We start from the raw sequence: 16,720 nt of genomic DNA, 5'->3' as shown, positions 1-16,720 counted from the left end.
GTTCCAGTACAGCTACAACACTGGCATCTACCCTGCAATGTGGAAAATTGCCCAGGTATGTCCTGGACACAAAAAGCAGGACAAATCCAAACCGGCCAACTACCGCTCCATTAGCCGACTCTCAATCATCAGTAAAGTGATGGAAGGTGTCATCAACAGTGCCATCAAGCGGCACTTGCTTAGCAACAACCTGCTCAGTGATGCTCAGTTTGGGTTCCGCCAGGGCCACTCAGCTCCTGACCTCATTACAGCCTTGGTTCAAACATGGACAGAAGAGCTGAACTCAAGAGGTGAGGTGATAGTGACTGCCCTTGACATCAAGGCAGCATTTGACCGAGTATGGCATCAAGGAGCCCTGGCAAAACTAAGGTCAATGGGAATCAGGGGAAAACCCTCCGCTGGCTGGAGTCATACCTAGAGCAAAGGAAGATGGTTGTGGTTGTTGGAGGTCAATCATCTGAGCTGCAGCATATTACTGCAGGAGTTCCTCAGGGTAGTGTCCTAGGCCCAATCATCTTCAGCTGCTTCATCAATGACCTTCCTTCAATCAGAAGGTCAGAAGTAGGTATGATCACTGATGACTGCACAATGTTCAGCACCATTCGCAACTCCTCAGATACTGAAGCAGTCCGTGTAGAAATGCAGCAAGACCTGGACAATATCCAGGCTTCGGCTGATAAGTGGCAAGTAACATTCGCGCCACACAAGTGCCAGGCAATGACCATCACCAACAAGAGAGAATCTAACCATCTCCCCTTGACAGTCAACGGCATTACCATCGCTAAATCCCCCACTATCAACATCCTAGGGTCTACCATTGACCGAAAACTGAACTGGAGTAGCCATATACATACCGTGGCGACAAGAGTAGGTCAGAGGCTAGGAATCCTGAGGCGCGTAACTCACCTGACTCCCCAAAGCCTGTCCACAATCCACAAGGCACAAGTCAGGAGTGTGATGGAATACTCTCCACTTGCCTGGATGGATGCAGCTCCAACAACACTCAAGAAGCTCGACATCATCCAGGACAAAGCAACCCGCTTGATTGGCACCCCATCTGCAAACATTCACTCCCGCCACCACTGACGCACAGTGGCAGCAGTGTGTACCATCTACAAGATGCACTGCAGCAATGCACCAAGACTCCTTAGACAGCACCTTCCAAACCCGCGACCTCTACCGACTAGGAGGACAAGGGCAGCAAATGCATGGGAACACCACCACCTGCAAGTTCCCCTCCAAGTCACACACCATCCTGACTTGGAACTATATCGCCATTCCTTCACTGTCGCTGGGTCAAAATCCTGGAACTCCCTTCCGAACAGCACTGTGGGTGTACCTACCCCACACGCACTGCAGCGATTCAAGAAGGCAGCTCACCACCACCTTCTCAAGGGCAATTAGGGATGGGCAATAAATCCTGGCCTTGCCAGCGATGCCCACATCCCGTGAATGAATGAAAAAAAAACTCTTCTGATTTCTATTTTGGTTCCATCTAGTTTATTTCCATTAATGACTGAATCAAGATCTGAGATTGATAGATTATTGGTAACCCAGGGTATTAAGTGATATGGAGCCAAAGTGGGTGGATGGAGTTAGGATACAGATCAGTCATGATCTGATTGAATTGTAGAGCAGCCTCGAGGAGTGAATGGCCTCCTCCTGTTCCCATGTTCCTCAGATGTTTCTGGAATATTCCGCTCATGTTCAGAATGGATCAGTACCCAGCCCAGTGACTGCTTTCTGTGCTGAAAACCACTGGGAGATATCATCATTGAGCAGATCCTTTCCTTCTCATTCTCCATGTGTGTCTTTCACTCCCCTCCTCAATGTAATCATTATTATTCTTTACAGAAGATCATTGAACTCACAGAGAAGGGAAACAGGGCGGACAGTTCCAAACTTCTCCTAAATCTGGTGATGGAGAAAGGCTCTCGGGTCCGAAGGCTGATGTGGGAATCCTTTGTGAAAATGCGTCACGGAATACCAAAGTTGGACAAAATACTGAAAGAAATACAGGAACTCGGTACGGTAAAATCACACACTGAATTCAACTTCAGATTCAAACACTGCAGAATTTACTATAATATTACACAAATCTGATTTCATGAAATCTAAATAATTTAAACAGGTTCTGATCCATTTGACGATATGAATATCACACAAGGTTTATCCGAAGTACCCGGTAACCTGAAAGGTAAGTGATGATACAGAGATTTCAAACTGTTTATTTCACTTTTGAGAATCAGAATGTTTGACTGCATCCGTTTGTCAGAATCTGGGAATTAAATTCAAAGAATGTGGGAGTAGGATTGTTTAAATTTGACATCAATCCTCATTATGATGCATAGATTCAAGTTTCAAATCGTTCAATTTCTGATGCTGTAAATCTGTGGACTTGACATTGTTTCATTCAGTGCAGTTCCTGATGGGCATCACTTGTGAAAACCCACATCTGGCAGGATCTTGATACACTGGGAAACCCCAAACACAACTGGCAGGAACCTGATAGACATCACCTTACACATCTGGCAGGATCCTCATACACTGTGAAACCCATACACACCTGACAGGATCCTGACACTCTGTGAAACCCCATACACACCTGGCAGGATACTGATACACTGTGAAACCCATACACACCTGACAGGATCCTGACACTCTGTGAAACCCCATACACACCTGGCAGGATCCTGATACACTGTGAAACCCCATACACACCTGGCAGGATCCTGATACACTGCGAAACCCCATACACACCTGGCAGGATCCTGATACACTGTGAAACCCCATACACACCTGACAGGAAACTGATACACTGTGAAACCCCAGACACACCTGGCAGGATCCTGATACACTGTGAAACCCCCCATACACACCTGACAGGAACCTGATACACTGTGAAACCCCATACACACCTGGCAGGATCCTGATACACTGTGAACCCCATACACACCTGGCAGGATCCTGATACACTGTGAAACCTCATACGCACCTGGCAGGATCCTGATACACTGTGAACCCCATACGCTCCTGGCAAGATATTGATACACTGTGAACCCCATACACACCTGGCAAGATATTGATACTCCGTGAAACCCCATACACACCTGGCAGGATCCTGATACACTGTGAAACCTCATACGCACCTGGCAGGATCCTGATACACTGTGAAACCCCACACACACCTGGCAAGATATTGATACTCCGTGAAACCCCATACACACCTGGCAGGATCCTGATACACTGTGAAACCCCCATACACACCTGGCAGGATCCTTATACACTGTGAAACCCCCATACACACCTGACAGGAACGGGATACACTGTGAAACCCCATACACACCAGGCAAGATCCTGATACTCTGTGAAACCCCATACACACCTGGCAGGATACTGATACACTGTGAAACCCCCATACACACCTGACAGGATCCTGACACTCTGTGAAACCCCATACACACCTGGCAGGATCCTGATACACTGTGAAACCCATACACACCTGACAGGATCCTGATACACTGTGAAACCCCATACACACCTGGCAGGATCCTGATACACTGTGAAACCCCATACACACCTGGCAGGATCCTGATACACTGTGAAACCCCATACACACCTGACAGGAAACTGATACACTGTGAAACCCCAGACACACCTGGCAGGATCCTGATACACTGTGAAACCCCCCCATACACACCTGACAGGAACCTGATACACTGTGAAACCCCATACACACCTGGCAGGATCCTGATACACTGTGAACCCCAAACACACCTGGCAGGATCCTGATACACTGTGAAACCCCACACACACCTGGCAAGATATTGATACTCCGTGAAACCCCATACACACCTGGCAGGATCCTGATACACTGTGAAACCCCCATACACACCTGGCAGGATCCTTATACACTGTGAAACCCCCATACACACCTGGCAGGATCCTGATACACTGTGAAACCCTGTACACAGCTGGCAGGATCCTGATACACTGTGAAACCCCACACACACCTGGCAGGATCCTGATACACTGTGAAACCCCACACACACCTGGCAAGATCCTGATACTCCGTGAAACCCCATACACACCTGGCAGGATCCTGATACACTGTGAAACCCCCATACACACCTGGCAGGATCCTTATCCACTGTGAAACCCCATACACACCTGGCAGGATCCTGATACACTGTGAAACCCCCATACACACCTGACAGGAACCTGATACACTGTGAAATCCCATACACACCTGGCAGGATCCTGATACACAGTGAAACCCCATACACACCTGGCAGGATCCTGATACACAGTGAAACCCCATACACACCTGGCAGGATCCTGATACACTGTGAAACCCCATACACACCTGACAGGAACCTGATACAAGGTAAAACCCCATACACACCTGGCAGGATCCTGATGCACTGTGAAACCCCATACACACCTGGCAGGATCCTGATACACTGTGAAACCCCATCCACACCTGGTTGGATCCTGATACACCGTGAAACCCCATACACACCTGGTAGGATCTTGATACACTGAAACCCCAGACACACCTGGGAGGATCTTGATACACTGTGAAACCCCACACACACCTGGCAGGATCCTGATACAATGTGAAACCCCATCCACACCTGGTTGGATCTTGATACACTGTGAAACCCCAGACACACCTGGGAGGATCTTGATACACTGTGAAACCCCAGACACACCTGGCAGGATTCTGATACACTGTGAAACCCCAGACACACCTGGGAGGATCTTGATACACTGTGAAACCCCAGACACACCTGGGAGGATCCTGATACACTGTGAAATCCCATACACACCTGGCAGGATTCTGATACACTGTGAAACCTCACACACACCTGGGAGGATCCTGATACACTGTGAAACCCCATACACACCTGGGAGGATCTTGATACACTGTGAAACCCCAGACACACCTGGCAGGATCCTGATACACTGTGAAATCCCATACACACCTGGCAGGATTCTGATACACTGTGAAACCTCATACACACCTGGGAGGATCCTGATACACTGTGAAACCCCAGACACACCTGGCAGGATTCTGATACACTGTGAAACCCCAGACACACCTGGGAGGATCTTGATACACTGTGAAACCCCAGACACATCTGGCAGGATCTTGATACACTGGGAAACCCCAAACACAACTGGCAGGAACCTGATAGACATCACCTTACACATCTGGCAGGATCCTCATACACTGTGAAACCCATACACACCTGACAGGATCCTGACACTCTGTGAAACCCCATACACACCTGGCAGGATACTGATACACTGTGAAACCCATACACACCTGACAGGATCCTGACACTCTGTGAAACCCCATACACACCTGGCAGGATCCTGATACACTGTGAAACCCCATACACACCTGGCAGGATCCTGATACACTGCGAAACCCCATACACACCTGGCAGGATCCTGATACACTGTGAAACCCCATACACACCTGACAGGAAACTGATACACTGTGAAACCCCAGACACACCTGGCAGGATCCTGATACACTGTGAAACCCCCCATACACACCTGACAGGAACCTGATACACTGTGAAACCCCAGACACACCTGGCAGGATCCTGATACACTGTGAACCCCATACACACCTGGCAGGATCCTGATACACTGTGAAACCTCATACGCACCTGGCAGGATCCTGATACACTGTGAACCCCATACGCTCCTGGCAAGATATTGATACACTGTGAACCCCATACACACCTGGCAAGATATTGATACTCCGTGAAACCCCATACACACCTGGCAGGATCCTGATACACTGTGAAACCTCATACGCACCTGGCAGGATCCTGATACACTGTGAAACCCCACACACACCTGGCAAGATATTGATACTCCGTGAAACCCCATACACACCTGGCAGGATCCTGATACACTGTGAAACCCCCATACACACCTGGCAGGATCCTTATACACTGTGAAACCCCCATACACACCTGACAGGAACGGGATACACTGTGAAACCCCATACACACCAGGCAAGATCCTGATACTCTGTGAAACCCCATACACACCTGGCAGGATACTGATACACTGTGAAACCCCCATACACACCTGACAGGATCCTGACACTCTGTGAAACCCCATACACACCTGGCAGGATCCTGATACACTGTGAAACCCATACACACCTGACAGGATCCTGATACACTGTGAAACCCCATACACACCTGGCAGGATCCTGATACACTGTGAAACCCCATACACACCTGGCAGGATCCTGATACACTGTGAAACCCCATACACACCTGACAGGAAACTGATACACTGTGAAACCCCAGACACACCTGGCAGGATCCTGATACACTGTGAAACCCCCCCATACACACCTGACAGGAACCTGATACACTGTGAAACCCCATACACACCTGGCAGGATCCTGATACACTGTGAACCCCAAACACACCTGGCAGGATCCTGATACACTGTGAAACCCCACACACACCTGGCAAGATATTGATACTCCGTGAAACCCCATACACACCTGGCAGGATCCTGATACACTGTGAAACCCCCATACACACCTGGCAGGATCCTTATACACTGTGAAACCCCCATACACACCTGGCAGGATCCTGATACACTGTGAAACCCTGTACACAGCTGGCAGGATCCTGATACACTGTGAAACCCCACACACACCTGGCAGGATCCTGATACACTGTGAAACCCCACACACACCTGGCAAGATCCTGATACTCCGTGAAACCCCATACACACCTGGCAGGATCCTGATACACTGTGAAACCCCCATACACACCTGGCAGGATCCTTATCCACTGTGAAACCCCATACACACCTGGCAGGATCCTGATACACTGTGAAACCCCCATACACACCTGACAGGAACCTGATACACTGTGAAATCCCATACACACCTGGCAGGATCCTGATACACAGTGAAACCCCATACACACCTGGCAGGATCCTGATACACAGTGAAACCCCATACACACCTGGCAGGATCCTGATACACTGTGAGACCCCATACACACCTGACAGGAACCTGATACAAGGTAAAACCCCATACACACCTGGCAGGATCCTGATACACTGTGAAACCCCATACACACCTGGCAGGATCCTGATACACTGTGAAACCCCATCCACACCTGGTTGGATCCTGATACACCGTGAAACCCCATACACACCTGGTAGGATCTTGATACACTGAAACCCCAGACACACCTGGGAGGATCTTGATACACTGTGAAACCCCACACACACCTGGCAGGATCCTGATACAATGTGAAACCCCATCCACACCTGGTTGGATCTTGATACACTGTGAAACCCCAGACACACCTGGGAGGATCTTGATACACTGTGAAACCCCAGACACACCTGGCAGGATTCTGATACACTGTGAAACCCCAGACACACCTGGGAGGATCTTGATACACTGTGAAACCCCAGACACACCTGGGAGGATCCTGATACACTGTGAAATCCCATACACACCTGGCAGGATTCTGATACACTGTGAAACCTCACACACACCTGGGAGGATCCTGATACACTGTGAAACCCCATACACACCTGGGAGGATCTTGATACACTGTGAAACCCCAGACACACCTGGCAGGATCCTGATACACTGTGAAATCCCATACACACCTGGCAGGATTCTGATACACTGTGAAACCTCATACACACCTGGGAGGATCCTGATACACTGTGAAACCCCAGACACACCTGGCAGGATTCTGATACACTGTGAAACCCCAGACACACCTGGGAGGATCTTGATACACTGTGAAACCCCAGACACATCTGGCAGGATCTTGATACACTGGGAAACCCCAAACACAACTGGCAGGAACCTGATAGACATCACCTTACACATCTGGCAGGATCCTCATACACTGTGAAACCCATACACACCTGACAGGATCCTGACACTCTGTGAAACCCCATACACACCTGGCAGGATACTGATACACTGTGAAACCCATACACACCTGACAGGATCCTGACACTCTGTGAAACCCCATACACACCTGGCAGGATCCTGATACACTGTGAAACCCCATACACACCTGGCAGGATCCTGATACACTGCGAAACCCCATACACACCTGGCAGGATCCTGATACACTGTGAAACCCCATACACACCTGACAGGAAACTGATACACTGTGAAACCCCAGACACACCTGGCAGGATCCTGATACACTGTGAAACCCCCCATACACACCTGACAGGAACCTGATACACTGTGAAACCCCATACACACCTGGCAGGATCCTGATACACTGTGAACCCCATACACACCTGGCAGGATCCTGATACACTGTGAAACCTCATACGCACCTGGCAGGATCCTGATACACTGTGAACCCCATACGCTCCTGGCAAGATATTGATACACTGTGAACCCCATACACACCTGGCAAGATATTGATACTCCGTGAAACCCCATACACACCTGGCAGGATCCTGATACACTGTGAAACCTCATACGCACCTGGCAGGATCCTGATACACTGTGAAACCCCACACACACCTGGCAAGATATTGATACTCCGTGAAACCCCATACACACCTGGCAGGATCCTGATACACTGTGAAACCCCCATACACACCTGGCAGGATCCTTATACACTGTGAAACCCCCATACACACCTGACAGGAACGGGATACACTGTGAAACCCCATACACACCAGGCAAGATCCTGATACTCTGTGAAACCCCATACACACCTGGCAGGATACTGATACACTGTGAAACCCCCATACACACCTGACAGGATCCTGACACTCTGTGAAACCCCATACACACCTGGTAGGATCTTGATACACTGAAACCCCAGACACACCTGGGAGGATCTTGATACACTGTGAAACCCCACACACACCTGGCAGGATCCTGATACAATGTGAAACCCCATCCACACCTGGTTGGATCTTGATACACTGTGAAACCCCAGACACACCTGGGAGGATCTTGATACACTGTGAAACCCCAGACACACCTGGCAGGATTCTGATACACTGTGAAACCCCAGACACACCTGGGAGGATCTTGATACACTGTGAAACCCCAGACACACCTGGGAGGATCCTGATACACTGTGAAATCCCATACACACCTGGCAGGATTCTGATACACTGTGAAACCTCACACACACCTGGGAGGATCCTGATACACTGTGAAACCCCATACACACCTGGGAGGATCTTGATACACTGTGAAACCCCAGACACACCTGGCAGGATCCTGATACACTGTGAAATCCCATACACACCTGGCAGGATTCTGATACACTGTGAAACCTCATACACACCTGGGAGGATCCTGATACACTGTGAAACCCCAGACACACCTGGCAGGATTCTGATACACTGTGAAACCCCAGACACACCTGGGAGGATCTTGATACACTGTGAAACCCCAGACACATCTGGCAGGATCTTGATACACTGGGAAACCCCAAACACAACTGGCAGGAACCTGATAGACATCACCTTACACATCTGGCAGGATCCTCATACACTGTGAAACCCATACACACCTGACAGGATCCTGACACTCTGTGAAACCCCATACACACCTGGCAGGATACTGATACACTGTGAAACCCATACACACCTGACAGGATCCTGACACTCTGTGAAACCCCATACACACCTGGCAGGATCCTGATACACAGTGAAACCCCATACACACCTGGCAGGATCCTGATACACTGCGAAACCCCATACACACCTGGCAGGATCCTGATACACTGTGAAACCCCATACACACCTGACAGGAAACTGATACACTGTGAAACCCCAGACACACCTGGCAGGATCCTGATACACTGTGAAACCCCCCATACACACCTGACAGGAACCTGATACACTGTGAAACCCCATACACACCTGGCAGGATCCTGATACACTGTGAACCCCATACACACCTGGCAGGATCCTGATACACTGTGAAACCTCATACGCACCTGGCAGGATCCTGATACACTGTGAACCCCATACGCTCCTGGCAAGATATTGATACACTGTGAACCCCATACACACCTGGCAAGATATTGATACTCCGTGAAACCCCATACACACCTGGCAGGATCCTGATACACTGTGAAACCTCATACGCACCTGGCAGGATCCTGATACACTGTGAAACCCCACACACACCTGGCAAGATATTGATACTCCGTGAAACCCCATACACACCTGGCAGGATCCTGATACACTGTGAAACCCCCATACACACCTGGCAGGATCCTTATACACTGTGAAACCCCCATACACACCTGACAGGAACGGGATACACTGTGAAACCCCATACACACCATGCAAGATCCTGATACTCTGTGAAACCCCATACACACCTGGCAGGATACTGATACACTGTGAAACCCCCATACACACCTGACAGGATCCTGACACTCTGTGAAACCCCATACACACCTGGCAGGATCCTGATACACTGTGAAACCCATACACACCTGACAGGATCCTGATACACTGTGAAACCCCATACACACCTGGCAGGATCCTGATACACTGTGAAACCCCATACACACCTGGCAGGATCCTGATACACTGTGAAACCCCATACACACCTGACAGGAAACTGATACACTGTGAAACCCCAGACACACCTGGCAGGATCCTGATACACTGTGAAACCCCCCATACACACCTGACAGGAACCTGATACACTGTGAAACCCCATACACACCTGGCAGGATCCTGATACACTGTGAACCCCAAACACACCTGGCAGGATCCTGATACACTGTGAAACCCCACACACACCTGGCAAGATATTGATACTCCATGAAACCCCATACACACCTGGCAGGATCCTGATACACTGTGAAACCCCCATACACACCTGGCAGGATCCTTATACACTGTGAAACCCCCATACACACCTGGCAGGATCCTGATACACTGTGAAACCCTGTACACAGCTGGCAGGATCCTGATACACTGTGAAACCCCACACACACCTGGCAGGATCCTGATACACTGTGAAACCCCACACACACCTGGCAAGATCCTGATACTCCGTGAAACCCCATACACACCTGGCAGGATCCTGATACACTGTGAAACCCCCATACACACCTGGCAGGATCCTTATCCACTGTGAAACCCCATACACACCTGGCAGGATCCTGATACACTGTGAAACCCCCATACACACCTGACAGGAACCTGATACACTGTGAAATCCCATACACACCTGGCAGGATCCTGATACACAGTGAAACCCCATACACACCTGGCAGGATCCTGATACACAGTGAAACCCCATACACACCTGGCAGGATCCTGATACACTGTGAAACCCCATACACACCTGACAGGAACGTGATACACTGTGAAACTCCATACACACCTGACAGGATCCTGATACACTGTGAAACCCCATACACACCTGGCAGGATCCTGATACACTGTGAAACCCCATACACACCTGACAGGATCCTGATACACTGTGAAACCCCATACACACCTGGCAGGATCCTGATACACTGTGAAACCCCATCCACACCTGGTTGGATCCTGATACACCGTGAAACCCCATACACACCTGGTAGGATCTTGATACACTGAAACCCCAGACACACCTGGGAGGATCTTGATACACTGTGAAACCCCACACACACCTGGCAGGATCCTGATACAATGTGAAACCCCATCCACACCTGGTTGGATCTTGATACACTGTGAAACCCCAGACACACCTGGGAGGATCTTGATACACTGTGAAACCCCAGACACACCTGGCAGGATTCTGATACACTGTGAAACCCCAGACACACCTGGGAGGATCTTGATACACTGTGAAACCCCAGACACACCTGGGAGGATCCTGATACACTGTGAAATCCCATACACACCTGGCAGGATTCTGATACACTGTGAAACCTCACACACACCTGGGAGGATCCTGATACACTGTGAAACCCCATACACACCTGGGAGGATCCTGATACACTGTGAAACCCCATACACACCTGGGAGGATCTTGATACACTGTGAAACCCCAGACACACCTGGCAGGATCCTGATACACTGTGAAACCCATACACACCTGACAGGATCCTGATACACTGTGAAACCCCATACACACCTGGCAGGATCCTGATACACTGTGAAACCCCATACACACCTGGCAGGATCCTGATACACTGTGAAACCCCATACACACCTGACAGGAAACTGATACACTGTGAAACCCCAGACACACCTGGCAGGATCCTGATACACTGTGAAACCCCCCATACACACCTGACAGGAACCTGATACACTGTGAAACCCCATACACACCTGGCAGGATCCTGATACACTGTGAACCCCAAACACACCTGGCAGGATCCTGATACACTGTGAAACCCCACACACACCTGGCAAGATATTGATACTCCGTGAAACCCCATACACACCTGGCAGGATCCTGATACACTGTGAAACCCCCATACACACCTGGCAGGATCCTTATACACTGTGAAACCCCCATACACACCTGGCAGGATCCTGATACACTGTGAAACCCTGTACACAGCTGGCAGGATCCTGATACACTGTGAAACCCCACACACACCTGGCAGGATCCTGATACACTGTGAAACCCCACACACACCTGGCAAGATCCTGATACTCCGTGAAACCCCATACACACCTGGCAGGATCCTGATACACTGTGAAACCCCCATACACACCTGGCAGGATCCTTATCCACTGTGAAACCCCATACACACCTGGCAGGATCCTGATACACTGTGAAACCCCCATACACACCTGACAGGAACCTGATACACTGTGAAATCCCATACACACCTGGCAGGATCCTGATACACAGTGAAACCCCATACACACCTGGCAGGATCCTGATACACAGTGAAACCCCATACACACCTGGCAGGATCCTGATACACTGTGAAACCCCATACACACCTGACAGGAACCTGATACACTGTGAAACTCCATACACACCTGACAGGATCCTGATACACTGTGAAACCCCATACACACCTGGCAGGATCCTGATACACTGTGAAACCCCATACACACCTGACAGGATCCTGATACACTGTGAAACCCCATACACACCTGGCAGGATCCTGATACACTGTGAAACCCCATCCACACCTGGTTGGATCCTGATACACCGTGAAACCCCATACACACCTGGTAGGATCTTGATACACTGAAACCCCAGACACACCTGGGAGGATCTTGATACACTGTGAAACCCCACACACACCTGGCAGGATCCTGATACAATGTGAAACCCCATCCACACCTGGTTGGATCTTGATACACTGTGAAACCCCAGACACACCTGGGAGGATCTTGATACACTGTGAAACCCCAGACACACCTGGCAGGATTCTGATACACTGTGAAACCCCAGACACACCTGGGAGGATCTTGATACACTGTGAAACCCCAGACACACCTGGGAGGATCCTGATACACTGTGAAATCCCATACACACCTGGCAGGATTCTGATACACTGTGAAACCTCACACACACCTGGGAGGATCCTGATACACTGTGAAACCCCATACACACCTGGGAGGATCCTGATACACTGTGAAACCCCATACACACCTGGGAGGATCTTGATACACTGTGAAACCCCAGACACACCTGGGAGGATCCTGATACACTGTGAAATCCCATACACACCTGGCAGGATTCTGATACACTGTGAAACCTCATACACACCTGGCAGGATCCTGATACACTGTGAAACCCCATACACACCTGGGAGGATCCTGATACACTGTGATACCCCAGACACACCTGGCGGGATCCTGATACACTGTGAAACCCTATACACACCTGGCAGGATCTGGAGGGAGTGGCCCGGGATCTCTCAGCATTGAGTGCAGATCCCTTGAATTCTCATGGCATCATGTTACATATCGGCATGGAAACATTCTGCTGATTACCACCTACCGCCCTCCCTCAGCTGATGAATTACTATTCCTCCATGTTCAAGAAACACTGAGAAGAGATGGCATAGAATGTACTCTGAACGGGGCACTTCAGTGCAGAACCACTGCTGACCGAGCTGGCTAAGTCCTGACGGACATAACTGCCAGACAGCGCCTGTGGCAGGTGGGAGAACCAACATGAGGTAAAGACCTGCTTGGCCTGACATATCTCGCACTCTACCATTACCATCGAGCCAGGGGTTCAACCCCAGTTCAATGCTGAGTGTAGGGCAGCATTGCAGGAGCAGCACCAGGCATAGCTGAACATTAGGTGCCTACCTGATAATGTAATTACACAGGAATACATGTATTCTAAACAGCAGAGACAGCATGCTGTAGACAAAGATAAGTTATCCCACAACAAACGTATCAGATCAATGCTGAGCAGTCCTGTTCATCTTTTTATACGTTCATTGGATTTGAGTATCACCGGTAAGACCCACATTTGTTGCCCATCCTAATTGCTGTTGAGAAGGTGATGGTGAGCTGCCTTGAACTGCTGCAGTCTGTCTGGTGTAGGTACACCCACACTGCTGTTAGGAAGGGAGTTCCAGGTTTTTGAACCAGTGGCAGTGAAGAAACAGCAATACAGATCCAAGACAAAATAATGTGTGACTTTGAGGGAAACTTGCAGGTGGTGGTGTTCCCAATCGTCTGCTGCCTTGTCCTTCTAGATGATAGAGATCACGGGTTTGGAAGGTGCTGTCAATAGAGGCTTGGCGAGCTGCTGCAGTGCATCTTGTATATAGTACACACTGCTGCCACTGTGCATCCGTGGTAGAGTGAGTGAATGTTTAAGGGGTGGACAGCTTGTCTTGGATGGTTTCAAACTTGTTGAGTGTTGTTGGAGCTGCACTCATCCAGCCAAGTGGAGAGTATTCACACTCCTGACTCCTGACAGTCCAGATGGACTGGCTTTGGGGAGACAGGAAATAAGTTGCTCACCACAGAATTCCCAGCCTCTGACCTGCTCTTGTCGCCACAATATTTGTATGGATGGTCCAGTTACCTTTCAGATCAGTGGTAGCCACCAAACTCCCCCACCTCCCTTCCCCAGGATATTGATGTTGGGGTGTTTGCAATCATCATGCCATCGAATGTCAAGTGGAAATGGTTAGATTTTCTTTTGTTGGAGATGATTATTGCCAAGCATTTGTGTGGTGCAAATGTTACTTGCTGTTTATCTGCACAAACTTGAATGTTGTTCAGGACTTGCTGCATGTGAGCACGGACTGTTTCAGTATCTGAGGAAATGGTACTGAACATCATGTAACTATTGGCAAGCATCCTCACTTCTGACTTTATGATTGAAGGAAGGTCATCAATGAAGGAGCTGAAGATGGTTGAGCGTGGGACCCTACCCTGAGGAACTCCTGCAGTGATGTCCTGGGGCTGAGATGTTTGTCCTCCAACAACAACAACCATCTTCCTTTGTATTCGGTATGAATCCAACGAGTGGAGAGTTTTCCCCCCGATTCCCATTGACTTCAATTTTGCCAGGGCTCCATGATGCCACATTCGGTCAAATGCTGCCTTGATGCCAAGGACGGTTACTCTCACCTCACCTCTTGAATTCAGCTCTTTTTTCCATGCTTGGACCAAGTCTGTAATGAGAAGCTGTGTGGCGCTGATGGAACCCAAACTGAGCATCGGTGAGTGGGTTATTGCTGTGTAAGTGCTGAATTATAGCACTGTCGACAACACTTTCCATCACTTTGCTGATGATCGAGTGCAGACTGATGGGGCGTTAGTCACTGGGAATTGGACGAAAACTCTCCACTGACTAGAGTCATGCCTATCACAAAGAAGGATGGTTAGGAGTCCAATCATTTGGGTCAAAAACCTGGACCTCCCTTCCTAACAGCACTTCAGGTGTATCTACACCACATGGACTGCAACAGTTCAAGAAGGTGGTATGTCACCACCTTCTCAAGTGCCACTGGGGATGGGCAATAAATGCTGGCAACATTCCGTGAAAGAATAAAAAACAAATCTCAGACCCAGGACATTGCTGCAGGAGTTCTTCAGGATAGTGCCCCCAACCCAGCATAGCTTCCCTGTTTAACATGCATATTGTTCTGTGTTGTAGCCTTACCAGGTTGTCACCTCATTTTTATATATGCCTTCTGCTGCTCTTGGCATGCTCTTCCACACTCCTCATTGAATCAAGGTTGATACCCTGGCTTGATGGTCTTGGTAGAGTGAAGGAGATGCAAGGATATGAGGTTGGAGATTGTGGTGGAAGACAGCACTGCTGCTGATGGCCTGTAGTGTCTCATAGATGCTCAGTTTTGAGTTATGAGATCGGTTCTGAATCGATCCTATTTACCATGATGGTTGTGCCACACAACAAGATGGCAGGTGCCCTCAGTGAGAAGACAGTACTTTGTCTCCACAAGGACTATGCAGTGGTCGCTGTTACCAATATTATCATGGGCTGGTTCATCTGCGATATGTAGAATGGTGAGGAGAAGGCCAAGCAGATTTTCCCCTGTTATTGGTTCTGTCTCTACCTGCCACAGACTCAGTCTGGCAGCTATGTCCTTCAGGACATGGCCAGCTTGGTCAGTAGTGGAGCTAGAGAGACAGTCTTAGTGATGGACATTGAAGTCCCCCACCCAGCATACGTTCTGTGCCCTTCCTACCCTCTGTGCTTCTTCCATGTGATGTTCAATATGGAGGAGTAATGATTTGT

At 49.3% G+C, this 16,720-nt stretch overlaps 1 protein-coding gene across 5 annotated transcripts in view; it reads left to right on the top strand.

Annotated features, from left to right (window-relative positions):
* Window positions 1-16,720, top strand: part of LOC137345297 (NACHT, LRR and PYD domains-containing protein 3-like) — a 141,711-nt gene that overhangs the window by 81,467 nt on the left and 43,524 nt on the right. For all 5 annotated transcript variants that reach the window (XM_068008786.1, XM_068008782.1, XM_068008785.1 and 2 more), the window contains exons 8-9: window positions 1,855-2,026; window positions 2,132-2,197. In XM_068008786.1, the coding sequence (XP_067864887.1) occupies window positions 1,855-2,026; window positions 2,132-2,197 (238 nt within the window). The remainder of the gene's footprint in view (window positions 1-1,854; window positions 2,027-2,131; window positions 2,198-16,720) is intronic.

This window comes from Heterodontus francisci, chromosome 28 (assembly GCF_036365525.1).
Source record: "Heterodontus francisci isolate sHetFra1 chromosome 28, sHetFra1.hap1, whole genome shotgun sequence".
Taxonomy (NCBI): domain Eukaryota; kingdom Metazoa; phylum Chordata; class Chondrichthyes; order Heterodontiformes; family Heterodontidae; genus Heterodontus; species Heterodontus francisci.
This window is presented reverse-complemented; position numbering and strand designations above follow the sequence as displayed.